The sequence below is a fragment of the Salvelinus sp. IW2-2015 genome, linkage group LG9, assembly GCF_002910315.2.
Source record: "Salvelinus sp. IW2-2015 linkage group LG9, ASM291031v2, whole genome shotgun sequence".
Taxonomy (NCBI): Eukaryota; Metazoa; Chordata; class Actinopteri; order Salmoniformes; family Salmonidae; genus Salvelinus; species Salvelinus sp. IW2-2015.
In genome coordinates this window covers 12,300,030-12,312,648 of record NC_036849.1, presented here as the reverse complement: position 1 = coordinate 12,312,648, position 12,619 = coordinate 12,300,030, and the positions used below count along the sequence as shown (strand labels likewise).

Below are 12,619 nucleotides of genomic sequence, written 5' to 3'. Positions count from 1 at the left end.
ATACAATGTACTAATGCCATGTGCTGGAGGTGTAGTGATGTTATGATAAAATGTGACATATCATGACAAAAGTATTGATATAATCCTATGATTCGGGACACAATCAAATTTGAAAGAAAAATAGGTGGATCAATTTGTTTTTCTTTTATCATTTGTTGTGATTTAGAGATGTAATTCAAGTTATGAAATGTTTTATAATAATTTAAGCTCCAGACCATTCTAGGGTAACAAAAGAAATCTACCGTTTGCCTATTGTACAAAATGTAATAAATAGTCACCATAGAAATGACTCGGTTATATTGCTGTAGCCAGCTTTCCTTCTATCAGGTACCTGTAAATTAAGTGTGTGTGTGTATGTGTGAGAGAGATTATATTAGGCCAGACTATGATTTAGCACTGCTCAGAGATTAATTACACAATAAGACCATTGTAAAAAAAAAAATAAGATATTGATCTGACAAAGTAGACCTTAAAAAGAGAGCACTCAATACCTGCATTATATAACATAGTCAAATACAATTAGGCCTACCCACAACTTCCCTAAAACCAGAGTACCACTGGTTTTAAATACTTATATTATATTTTAGCCATAGATCATGTCTGTACTCATATGATATTACATTTTGAGAATGATATTTGCAGTATAATAATAGGCTGAATACTTTATTATTTGTGTAGGCTTGTGTCCCAAAATAAAGAGGGCAATTCACTTCAGGCACACACTTCTGCACTAAGCTCAATACCCTGCTTTTACAAATCTTCTTAGTGTTGTCTAGTATATCATTATTCACAATCCCAGCTAAGTGTTCCTGTCACGGACACTCAGAGTATAAACTATGAAGAGCTCAAATGAAAGTAGATATAACACATCAATAAATGATGCCTGCCTGCCCCACAGCACCTACTCTAACTTGTTACACTTTCCCTCCAGACTTCATAAGAGCCAAAGTGTGCCCCAACCAAAGACTACTTTTAAAGACTAAAGTTTTCTAAACTACTCCATATGGAACCTGATCTGGAGTCAGTGGGGAAGGACAGCTTGAGATGTCGCTGGGGTTTTGGAGTTAAAAGGAATCCACTTTGTATTCATGTCTAAAAATCCAGATCTCCTGTCTTTAATTCCAAATCCCTTTAAATCACCCTTTGGCAGAAAAAGAGGATTACAGGGTTTTGGAAGGTGTTGATACATGGCTATGCTTGAGGTGGGTGTACAACTCTACTATTTAGAGGACATCAGTTTATAATAGGCAGTTTTGTAATCGATAGTTTAATTTCCAGATAATCATAAAAATATAAAAAATATTCAGGTTGTCATTGTGAAAAACGTTCCAAGTGAATGTATTTTATTCCCATTTTTTTTTTTTTAAGTATGCTTTCCCTTTCAATTCAGCTATTTTAGGCTATCAGAATTATAAAAATTTGTTTTTTATTTTGCTGTAGGGTTCCATTTATTGTTTAGGCTACTACTATATATAATTCATTATAATGAAAGAGTACCATGCATTGGTCTTGAATGGAGCATAATTTGTCCCACTGTATGCATTTCCTACCTATGCGAATGTATTGCTAGGATATTACAGGTGATATTTTCCAAATCTGTCAAAGAAAGTTAACCAGGTCTTTTAGGTTTGATAGTGCTGTTGTTGGTATTGAATCACTGAAGCGAAGACCGTAGCGAGCGTATCCCTTGCCGGTATACTCAGCTCCTGCAATATAGACCAATAGGAGGGCTTTTCATACTGACGTGTATGTTTTAACTTTCTCGCGGTAAGAAACCAGGAAGTGTATTGTGCTCCTTGCATTTATTGTAATAACATTGTTTTACTGGAAAATAGCATTGTTTTTTCCTGTATTATATTGACTTAGCATTGCATGCAGTAGCTATTATTAAACTAGCGGACTATTTACTATCGTTTATGTGACCGATTTGAAAGAGTTTGATACACTGAACAACATTGGTAGCTAAACAGCTAACGTTAGTTAGCAAGCAATTTCATAGCTGATTTTGCCAATGCGAGCTGATATCAGAACTTGCACGTTTTTGATTGTTGTCTTGTCTTCTATTTGTTTAGCCACGCAGATGATTAAAAATGAAGCTGTCTCGAGCTGAATACAAGGAGATAGTGAAATGCACCGAACATTTGAGACCCACGCGTCAGTGTATGACGATACTGAGGCAAAGATTTCCAAAGTAAGTGATGCATGTTTCAATATAGTTTACCCTATTGATATTGTCATAAACTCTTGCTATGTCCTTGATGCTTGTTGTCCTGCTGTATGAGCCTATCCCTGCATAATTGTGTAGCTCGAAGCTGTTACGAGCTTTTCGGCACATTCCATAGCTAACGGGATTTCCACATAACACGATAATTCGGATAGCCATGCTAGCTTCGCCCTCATGTGAGTGTTAGCAAGCAGGCTAGGTAGTGCTACAGGCGGGTCTCATAGACTGGACGTAACATAGTAAACCAGGAACCTCAAATTAATTATATGTTACGTTTGGTATGTTTACATAAGAGGAGTTACTTAAGACAAAAGTAAGAGGGTGTTTGGGTGAGCGTATAACGCGAACGTCTAGCCACCCCAAAGGTTGTGTGTTCAAATCCCATCACTGATAACTTTACAATTATAGTTAATTAGCAACTACTTGCTACATTGCAACTACTTACAGTAGCATGTTAACTAACCCTTCCCCTAACCTTAACCGTTTTAGTTAACCAGGCCTGGACAATTCTAGTCCTTGGGGGCCTGATTGGGGGCCTGATTGGTGTCACATTTTCCCCCCATCCCTAGCAAATACACCTGATTTAAACTAATTGCATTTTTAACTGAAGATCATGATTAGTTGATTATTGGAGTCAGGTGTGTTAGTTGGGGCTGGGGAAAGTGGGACACCTATCAGGCCCCTGAGGACTGGAGTTGCCCAGGCCTGCACCCTAACCTTAACCCCTAGTGGTAGCTAACGTTAGCCACCTAGCTAACATTGCCCACAATAAATCGGAATTTGTAACATATCATACATTTTGGAAATTCATAACATTAAAACAAATTGTAATTAACATATCATATGAAATGGATGCTGGACATCCAACAGTTAATACATACTATACAAAATGTAACATACCTTACTACACTGAACAAAAATATAAATGCAACAATTTTAAATATTTTACTGAGTTAAAGTTCAAATAAGGAAATCAGTGAATTGAAATAAATTCTTTGGGCCTAATCTATGGATTTCACAGGACTTGAAATATAGATATGCATCTGTTGGTCACAGATACCTTAAAAAGGTGGGGGCATGAATCAGAAAACCAGTTAGTATCTAGTGTGACCACCATTTGCCTCATGCAGCGTGACACATCTCCTTCACATAGAGTTGATCAGGCTGTTGATTGTGGCCTGTAGAATGTTGTCCCACTCCTCTTCAATGACTGTGTGAAGTTCCTGAATATGGGCGGGAACTGGAACATGCTGTCGTACATGTTGATCCAGAGGATCCCAAACATGCTCAGTAGGTGACATGTCTGTTGAGTATGCAGGCCATGGAAGAACTGGGACATTTCCAGCTTCCAGGAATTGTGTACATATCCTTGTGACATGGGGCTGTGCATTATCATGCTGAAACATGAAGTGATGGCGGCGGATAAATGGCACGACAATGGGCCTCAGGATCTCGTTCACGGTATCTCTGTGCATCCAAATTGCCATTGAAAAAATGAAATTGTGTTTGTTGTCCATAGCTTATGCCTGCCCATACCATAACCCCACCGCCACCATGGGGCACTCTGTTAACAATGTTGACATCAGCAAACCGCTCGCCCACACAACGCCATACATGTGGTCTGTGGTGGTGAGGCTGGTTGGATGTACTGCCAAATTCTCTAAAACAACATTTGAGGCAGCTTATGGTAGGGAATTGAATATTCAACGCTCTTGCAACAGCTCTGGTGTACATTCCTGCAGTCAGCATGTCAATTGCACGCTCCCTCAACTTGTTACATTTGTGGCATTGTGTTGTGACAACTGCACATTTTAGAGTGGCCTTTTAATGTTCCCAGCATAAGGTGCACCTGTGTAACGATCATGCTGTTTAATCAGCTTCTTGTTTTACCACACCTGTCAGGAGGATGGATTATCTAGGCAAAGGAGAAATGCTCACTAACAGGTATGTAAACAAATGTGTGCCCAAAATTTGAGAGAAATAAGCTTTTTGTGCGTATGGAACATTTCTGGGATCTTTTATTTCAGCTCATGAAACATGGGACCAACACTTTACATGTTGCGTTTATATTTTTGTTCAGTGTAGTAATACATTTATGGTTTTAGAAACATTACAAAGCATGCCCATCTGGGTTTTTGGTGTAAATATTTAGGCTGGTAAAAAAAATCTGAGTGACATCAATCCACACACAATACCCCATAATGACAAAGCAAAAATAGCTTTTTAGAAATTTGTGAGAAAAAAATAAAATAATATATATATATATATTTTTTTTATGTTAGTAATCTAGTTAATGGGTTTTGAGTTTTCACTTAGGTGGTTAATTAGCCCCTAATAAATTAGCCTATGATATTAGTGCACATAAAGATGTGGGCAAATTAATCTCTATTGAATTAAATCAGACCATTCTGGAGACATTAAAAATAATAATAATAATAAACACAGGCTGATTGTCAACTGAAAATGCACGAAATCACTGTATTAGGTTGCAAATAAAAACATTTTTAATCACAATATCAAAAGATAAAACAACTTATTTGTTGAATACCATCTCAGTAGTCTATTATACTTTTTAATAAAGCACTTTATTAAATTACTTAAGACAATACAACATTTTTATGTTGCGTGACGCAGCGAGAGAAACAAAAATTGTGCGACCAAATCATGGGCTGGTGCCACGAACTGAAAAACGTTGTGGCACTAGTGCCACCAGGGGAAAATGTTAGTCTGGAGCCCTGTCTGAGTGGGAAGGGGAAACCTGAACTAGCTGTTATTGGCAGAGAGGTTTGTAACTCTCTTCAAAAAAATTTTTTATTGGTCTATTAACTAATTTAACACCTGGTGCTGTCACCAGGCAGGCCAAAACTCCTCCCACCAAAACAGGCTGAAATTTCAGGCGGTCTTTTCAAACAGCTCTTACACTAAAAGGGAATAATTTGTACAATTTCACAGTATTATTCCAACTTCATAGTGTGGCAATAGAAAACATAGGGAATTACGTTTTTGACTGCACTGGGCCTTTAAATTACAGTAGAGGTTCTGCCTCTGCAACATAGCATGCTGTTGACTCCCACACCAGTAGGCAGCGTACTGTCTGTCCAGTCAAGGTCAATAGCCAATATTTTATTAAAGAAAATATCAATACAATGAAAACTGCACATTTTCATGCATTCATTGTGTTACGTGTCAGTAAGTTTAAATTAATATTTATTGCACTGGTTGTTGTAATTAATTAGCAATAGATACATCTTCAGTTATGTAGGCTGTTATATTAAGGGCAAAAATGTGTGCATTTATTTCAATATACTTTGTTCATAATGTCCTACTAAATTCAGCCTCATTAAGAAATAATCCATAGACAGTACTTTTCAATGTCTCTGCGTTGAATTTCATTACATTAGCGAGCCAGCCTCTCCTCTGGTCCACTATGTAGCTGGCTGCATGTTCAGAAATATAAGCGGGGGTTAATGGCTGTGTTGCGTTTCTCCATGACACTGAGGGGCCGCTCTTTATTGAATGTAACACGTGTAATCCCCCAAGGCCACCAGGACACCGCTAGATCCTGCCGAGGTCACTTACAAAGTCGAATGGATTTGGAGCTTCCTACTAGCATTGTGCCCTAATCACCGATAGAAGAAGGCACTGGGGTCCCCAAGGGGGACACAGCCTACTTTGAGCAGGCCTTTGTTCTTAGTGTCAGCATTTTACAGAATGTGTTATGTGAAAAGTGTGTTTCAGCTACATATGTACCACCTTTTTGTCCATATTAGTATACATCATTGTAATGTTTGTTTAGGTTCTGAATGTGATCTTTTACCCCACAGTGTTTCTGTTTCTCAACCAAAACCTCTAACTACCACTATCCTTCCAGTAAGAACTGTTTTACGGGGGTGATAACTGTATAGCGCTCCTCTCAGCGGTGCCGACTCTTTTGTTTAGTCTTAGCCGGTATTGTTATTATTTCTTTCTCGGAGAGGCCCCTGCTCTTTAAAAACCCTGAGTCTTGTCATCGGGCCTGACAGACAGGCACGGCAGCAGTGTTTTCACAGCCTGCAAAATTATTCTGCTTGTCCAATCAGCTGAGCCGGGCTCTGGAGGGTTAGTGATTGGACTGGCAGGAAATCAGGCTCTTAAGACATAACATATCGACTAGGCCATCCATCATCTCTTAGCATGCGCTCAGGCACGGCAGGCAGGCAGGCAACCCCCCCCCCCCCCCCCCCCCCAGTCTGACTGTGTGGGAGCCCTGCCACTGTGTAAATACTGGCCAGCCTGACTGTGGGCAGGGGGGTAAAGGAGTGGACTGACCCACATGGGGGTGTGCCAGGGAGAGGGGACAGGCAGGCAGGGAGAGGTATCACTGTCAAACCCGTATCACAATACTGCACGGTTCTGGTCACTATGGAGATAGAAGTAGTATAATGACCTGGCTACTTTCTAGTCAGTGCTTTCATGACTGTCATGTTAATAACAACTGTCTCACTGCAGATGGATGACAAGCTAGATGCAGGAACTGTTGACTGTGAATTCTTATAGGCCTGTTCTTTACTCTTAATATGGAACTGGTGATGTAGGCCTATGTCACAAAAATAAATGCAGAATATGCACGTTGTTTGCCCTGAATTTGAGTTGTAATACATCAACTAATTGGAAATTATATTTCACAATAGCATTTAGCATTCACTGCTTTTGATAGGAAGAGGATCAAAATCCCAAACGATAATGATTGTGATAGGTCATTTCCACGGGGTGTCTGTCAGTCTTTCTGCTGGGATATGAGTAGGGATAGCGGGAGAAAAGGGGGAGGGAGAAAAGATGGAGAAAGGGAGGGATGTGCCGGCCGTGGTCCCTCGGCTGTGTCGCCTGCATAACACAGATGTTGGGAGTCATCTGTCAGCCTGGCCTCTCCTACCGAGCCCGGGCTGTTCTGAGGGGAAAAGAATTGGACACGGTGCTGTCACTTCTTACCCCCGCTCACAATGGAGGGACATGCAAATAGTCCCCCCCCCCTTCCCCCCCTCCTCCTGCCCGGCCGGGGATGTCCCTGTTCCTGCCTAGTGTCTGGCTGCCTGGGCCCCGGCTACAATGAGAACCAGGGAGGCAGTGTAGCAGCAGCGTGGGGGCGGGAAATTGCTCAACACAGCCAATGTGACAACAGTCCCATCAGGCCTTTCTTTCGACCACGTATTAGAATTGGAAATGATGGGCTGCTGCTCTGAGGCCTCGCCTGGCTTCCCCCGGTCCAGAGGGGACCACAGTCCCTCCGCTCTCTTTGTCGAGAGAGAGACTTTTCTGGCCTTCTGCACTACTTTATGAATGAATTTGGATTTAATGTTACTCCCCTCTTTAAAACACCTTTCAGCTTATTCTGCATATGGCTCTTCTGAGTTAGAGAGAAAGGGTGTGGAAGTGGGGAAAAATAATGGGACTAACACACACACACACACAGCAGTTCCCTAGTGTGGAGTCCCTGAACGTTTTCGAATCGGGCCCTAATGTGCCGTTTTCATCAGCAGTGAGGCGGGCTGCAATATGGTGCCGGGGGCTCGCTGGGGGAATATGAATGTTGATTAAACATGCGTTCAGCCTTTTGAAATTCTGAAAACGTGTCAGAATAATGGATGTTGAGCAAATGTCAAGCATTTGTTAATTTCTCTGTTATTTGGGGTTTATCTAGCGTGATCTGGGGAGGAATCAGAGGCCAGCGTTGTTGTGGCATGTGTCATTGATATGGTGATTTCTTGGCTAGAGTCACTTTGTTTTTGATGGTAGTATTCAGGCTGGGGAGGACTTTGCTCATTGATTATTTATTAGGTCTATGGTTTCTCTATTACATGCCAGTTAATAAAGGATGTGGTATTATTCATTAATTAACTTCTGCGCTCGCTCTGCTTTAACATGCTCAGCTTTACACAAAGAGGATAGAAAATCATGTTGATTTTGGTCACATTGTTGACAAACGCTGTCCTCTTTATTTCTAGTTTCTGTGTTTTGCCCTATTTTCAGTTGGCACATATTTTGCTAAATAAATACTTTGTCCTTATACTGTTTTTGAAGCCATTGTTTGAGAGCTCTGTGGGAGATTTTTACTTCAAACTTTGAGACTCTTGAGACGAGGCTAGCTAATTAAACTACTGCATATCTTGGAAGAGGATTGTTCACACATGGCAACACACAATGAAAACATTCCTTGCTAAATAGCTCTGAAAACTCTAACACTTGGGTGATCGTATACTGAACAAAAATATAAACGCAACATGCAAGGATTTTACTGAGTTACAGTTCATATAAGGAAATCAGTCAATTGAAATAAATTCTTTAGGCCCTGATCTATTGATTTCGCATGACTGGGCAGGGGCACAGCTATGGTTGGCCCTGGGAGGGCATAGGCCCACCCACTTCGGAGCCAGTGCCAGGCAATCAGAATTAGTTTTTCCCCACAAAAGGGCAGTATTACAGACAAATACTCCTCAGTTTCATCAGTTGTCTGGGTGGCTGGTCTCAGATGATCCCGCAGGTGAAGAAGCTGTATGTGGAGGGGCTGGCGTGGTTACATGTGGTTGTGAGGCTGGTTGAACCTACTGCCAAATTCTATAAAATGACGTTGGAGGCACCTTCAATGGTAGAGAAATTAACCTTAAATTCTTTGGCAACAGCTCTGGTGGAACTTCCTGCAGTCAGCAGGCCATTTGCATGCTCCCTTAAAACTTGAGATATTTGTGGCATTGTGTTGTGTGACAAAACTGCACATTTTAGTGGCCCTTTATTGTCCCCAGCACAAGATGCACCTGTGTAATGATCATGCTGTTTAATCAGCTTTTTGATTTGCCACACCTGTCAGGTGGATGGATTATCTAGGCAAAGGAGAAATGCTCACTAAAAGGGATGTAAACTAATTTGTGCACAAAATTTGAGAGAAATAAGCTTTTTGTGCGTAGGGGAAAATTCGGTGATCTTTTATTTCAGCTCATGAAACATGGGACCAACACTTTACGTGTTGCGTTTTTATATTTCTGCTCAGTGTAGAATCACATAATAACTTTACATTTTTTACTGTAAAATATAGTATATTTTGGCTTCATTGATTTCATTGTTCCATTATTTTGTTTCTCTGTATAGTCTTTTCATTCTATCCTAAGAATGTGTCCTAGCATGGCCATTTTAACTGAGGGTGTCTCAACCTGGATGTGGTGATGACATTAGCCAGGGCTTGGTCTGGGTCTGTCTCTGAGGCTGCCAGATGGGCCAGTAGTGAGGTCTAGCCTAGCAGCCCACCTAGCGCTTCAGCAGCAGCCTCCGCCTCCCCTGGTCTGGATGACCACAGCACACGCCTCTGGCTCTCGGCTCAGACCAAAACACAAGCTGGCAGCTGGGGCTTGTGGGTGAAAACCCCCTAGCCAATAGGAGTGCTGTCTGGAGCAGGCTGGGATGCGGCCGCTGGCCGGGGAGACTAATCACAGAACTGAACGGGTTTATGTGGTCAGGAAGAATGGAGGGAGGGGAGAGATGAGGAAATAGTGAGACTGCTGAGATTAGAGGAAGAGAGGGGATAGAGAGAGAGAGAGGAGGAGTGAGACTATGCTGAGTTTACAGTTTGATGTCAGGTTGAGGAACTCATGAATAATAGATGTGATCAATTAGTTGATTAGGAAGCGGAGAAGTAATATGCTTCCTCTCTGGGATGTGTTGCTCTGGCCTCGGGAATCTTCCCAAATTGTAATGCATTGGCTCATTGTGCTAAAAAGTACTCCAATAAACTGCTGCCAATCGCAAGACAGTGTTGTCAATGATGGCAGGAGGCTACTTCATTTTCCGTAATTTAGTGCATAAGTAACTTTTTTGACGGCAACATCAGGAGAGGAAAACTAAATGAAAGTGGACAACATTTACGGTTTTCCATAGCAGACTGACAAACTACTCCAATAAAAAGTGTGCCTTTTCAAAAATGATAAACAACACACACACACGCAGCTATGCTGGAGACTGTAGCCCCGGGATCTGTTTGCATACTGGGATCAATTGCAAAGAGAAGAATGGAACAAATTGCCCAGAATGGTACAAGTGGTGTAGTTGTGCTTGAGAGAGTAGGCAGGCTGTTGGTCAGCGTTATGTGTTTTCTTGCCAGACCAGACTTGCTGCATGATGGATAACCAAGGCCTCATTTTCAATTTTCCACAAGAGTTTGCAGAGACTGCCATGATGACAATAGTTGCGCTATAACAATAGTAACGTGCCTTTTTTAATAGCTAGAAATTAGTTTGTCACGAATCACATATGGAGAGGCCACTACCTTTCATGACAAATCATAATTAGGTCTGTGATGGTATTATGGGCCACAATATTTTAACCACATTTACATGAAAGTCCTGAGATCCTGGACACTCGGGACAGCTCTAGCGAGACACCATGTTTGTGAGCTTCTGTTAAATCAGTCTCTGGCTCTGTCCACACAGTGAAACTCCCCCACAGGGAGCTCCAGTAGGCTAGGGCTTCCTCTGAGTGAGAAGGAGAGTTCCCATCCTGTCTGTAGTATTGATGCTCCCTGGTGCTGATGGGAGTTGTGGTTCATTCCTGGGGGTTCCAATCACTCTGAAGCCACAGAGTAGAATTGGATTGTTCTCCTGTCAATGAAATATTTGACTTGTCTCTAGGTTGGTTTTCAATATGCGTCTGGTTGGTGTTCATCACATCTCTTCATTTCTTTTAAGGAGCATTTGTCATAATGTAACCACAGTGGTGATTTATGTTTGTATGTGGTAACATTTAAAGATATCTTCACAAGAAAATGAAAACATTTCTGTTTAACATCAAGATGACATTTTGCTAAATTTGATGTCATGAGTTTTGACATGAACATTTTCCATTCTAGATAGGCAATTGTAATGAAGGAAAACAACTTTAATGGTAAACATTTTTGTTCATAAACAAGTATTTGTTTGGAACGCCATGACTCTGAGATGCCTGTTTGTTTATGTGGTTTGTGGAAATGTATCACAGTTGTACGTTAAGGATTTTCCCTCTTGATTCCGTCTTGCTGATGATGGTAGACTTTGGTGACAAACAGATGTTGGCCCCTCTTATCAGCATGTGTAATTAGAGGGATTTGCATATGCAGAGTATTTAACAAAAAGCACATCCAGCTATATTTCTTTCACTACACAATGTATAATTTAAGGGAAAGAGAATGTGTTTGTGAGATGTGTGAGATATCTTTTCACAGAGATCATAACAAAATATAATATCCATGTATCGGATAATGCATCTTTAATTGTTTCTAGCCATTCCACTGTCGACCATGTCACTGAGAATAGGTCATAATATCAACACCATGAAGGTACAGTTGCTTAATCAGACTTGGATATACTGTCAACCATTGAAACGCTGACACCGACACTCATACAGACTTTCCTTTTCATTATCACCCCCCCCCNATGTCCTTGGAGTCATTAGTAAAAAATGTGCCCTGCCTCGGTGAGCTTCATGCCCTGAAGAGTCACGACACGCACCGCTCTCTACATATAGGCTAGATGCTCCAAATGCTAAGTACTGTCACAGCATATGATACCCACGCCATTAGCCAGGTGGCTTTCATTAGGGGAATGACTGCTATCGTTTATAATTAATTATTTGTAAATAGGAAGATTCTGAAAATAATTGATAGCTTGTAGTATATGCCCTCAATTAATTAGCTAGCGAGGCAATCTGGTGGTAATCTCTTCACCGCTGTTTTTTTTTGTTAAACGTTTTTGATTGTTTTTGATTAAAAGCAGTTTGCCTCTTCAATGGTTGTATTATGATGGTGCATTTTTTTCAGAACTATATGTGATGTCATACTAGAGAAAAATAATGGCGTAAAAAAAGGAATCCCAGACTAGTTTCATCCTCGAGGGCGTTGGGGGACCCTGAAGCATTGACAACATATCCCAACCAGCATACGCAGACCCAATTTTGTTATTTACAATCTAATACACTCTTCAGTGTCCTACAACGTATAGGCCTTAAGTGTTCAACACATGGGGATGAATAATATATATCCCATGGTGAATTCTAGACGTGAACAGACAGTCCTAGCAGCGTAGTAACAAAGTGAACGTCCTAATTGTTTTAATCAAATCCGGAGCCCTACTATTTTGGGCTCTGTGCATATTAATGTGGCTGTCTAGGGTTGTGGGGCTGGGGAAGGGTAATTACACAGAGAGACAATGATTCCCTAACCACTCTTCTGTTTCCTAACCTTCTGTCTTTCTATGTTCACAATTCAAGGCCGCTGGGATGGATTCTGTTTTCCTATTTTTCCGGAGAGGTCATTGTGTCAGTCTCCAATTATGTTTTTGACCCTTGCAACTTCTTAATTAAATGTTTTTCTTCGACACTCAAGTTGCTGATGATGATTTA

The 12,619-nt window shown here is 41.0% G+C and overlaps 1 protein-coding gene across 2 annotated transcripts in view; it reads left to right on the top strand.

Moving 5' to 3' along the window:
• The first annotated feature begins 1,706 nt into the window (after window positions 1–1,706).
• The window catches only part of cdin1 (CDAN1 interacting nuclease 1), a 71,422-nt gene continuing 60,509 nt past the window's right edge, over window positions 1,707–12,619 (top strand). The window contains exons 1-2 of one of the 2 annotated variants that reach the window (XM_023994252.2): window positions 1,707–1,767; window positions 2,073–2,191. In XM_023994252.2, coding sequence (XP_023850020.1) covers window positions 2,091–2,191 — 101 coding nt within the window. In that variant the 5' untranslated portion in view covers window positions 1,707–1,767; window positions 2,073–2,090. Of the gene's footprint in view, window positions 1,768–1,876; window positions 1,959–2,072; window positions 2,192–12,619 lie in introns of those variants that run through there. The other variant, XM_023994253.2, reaches the window with a different exon arrangement.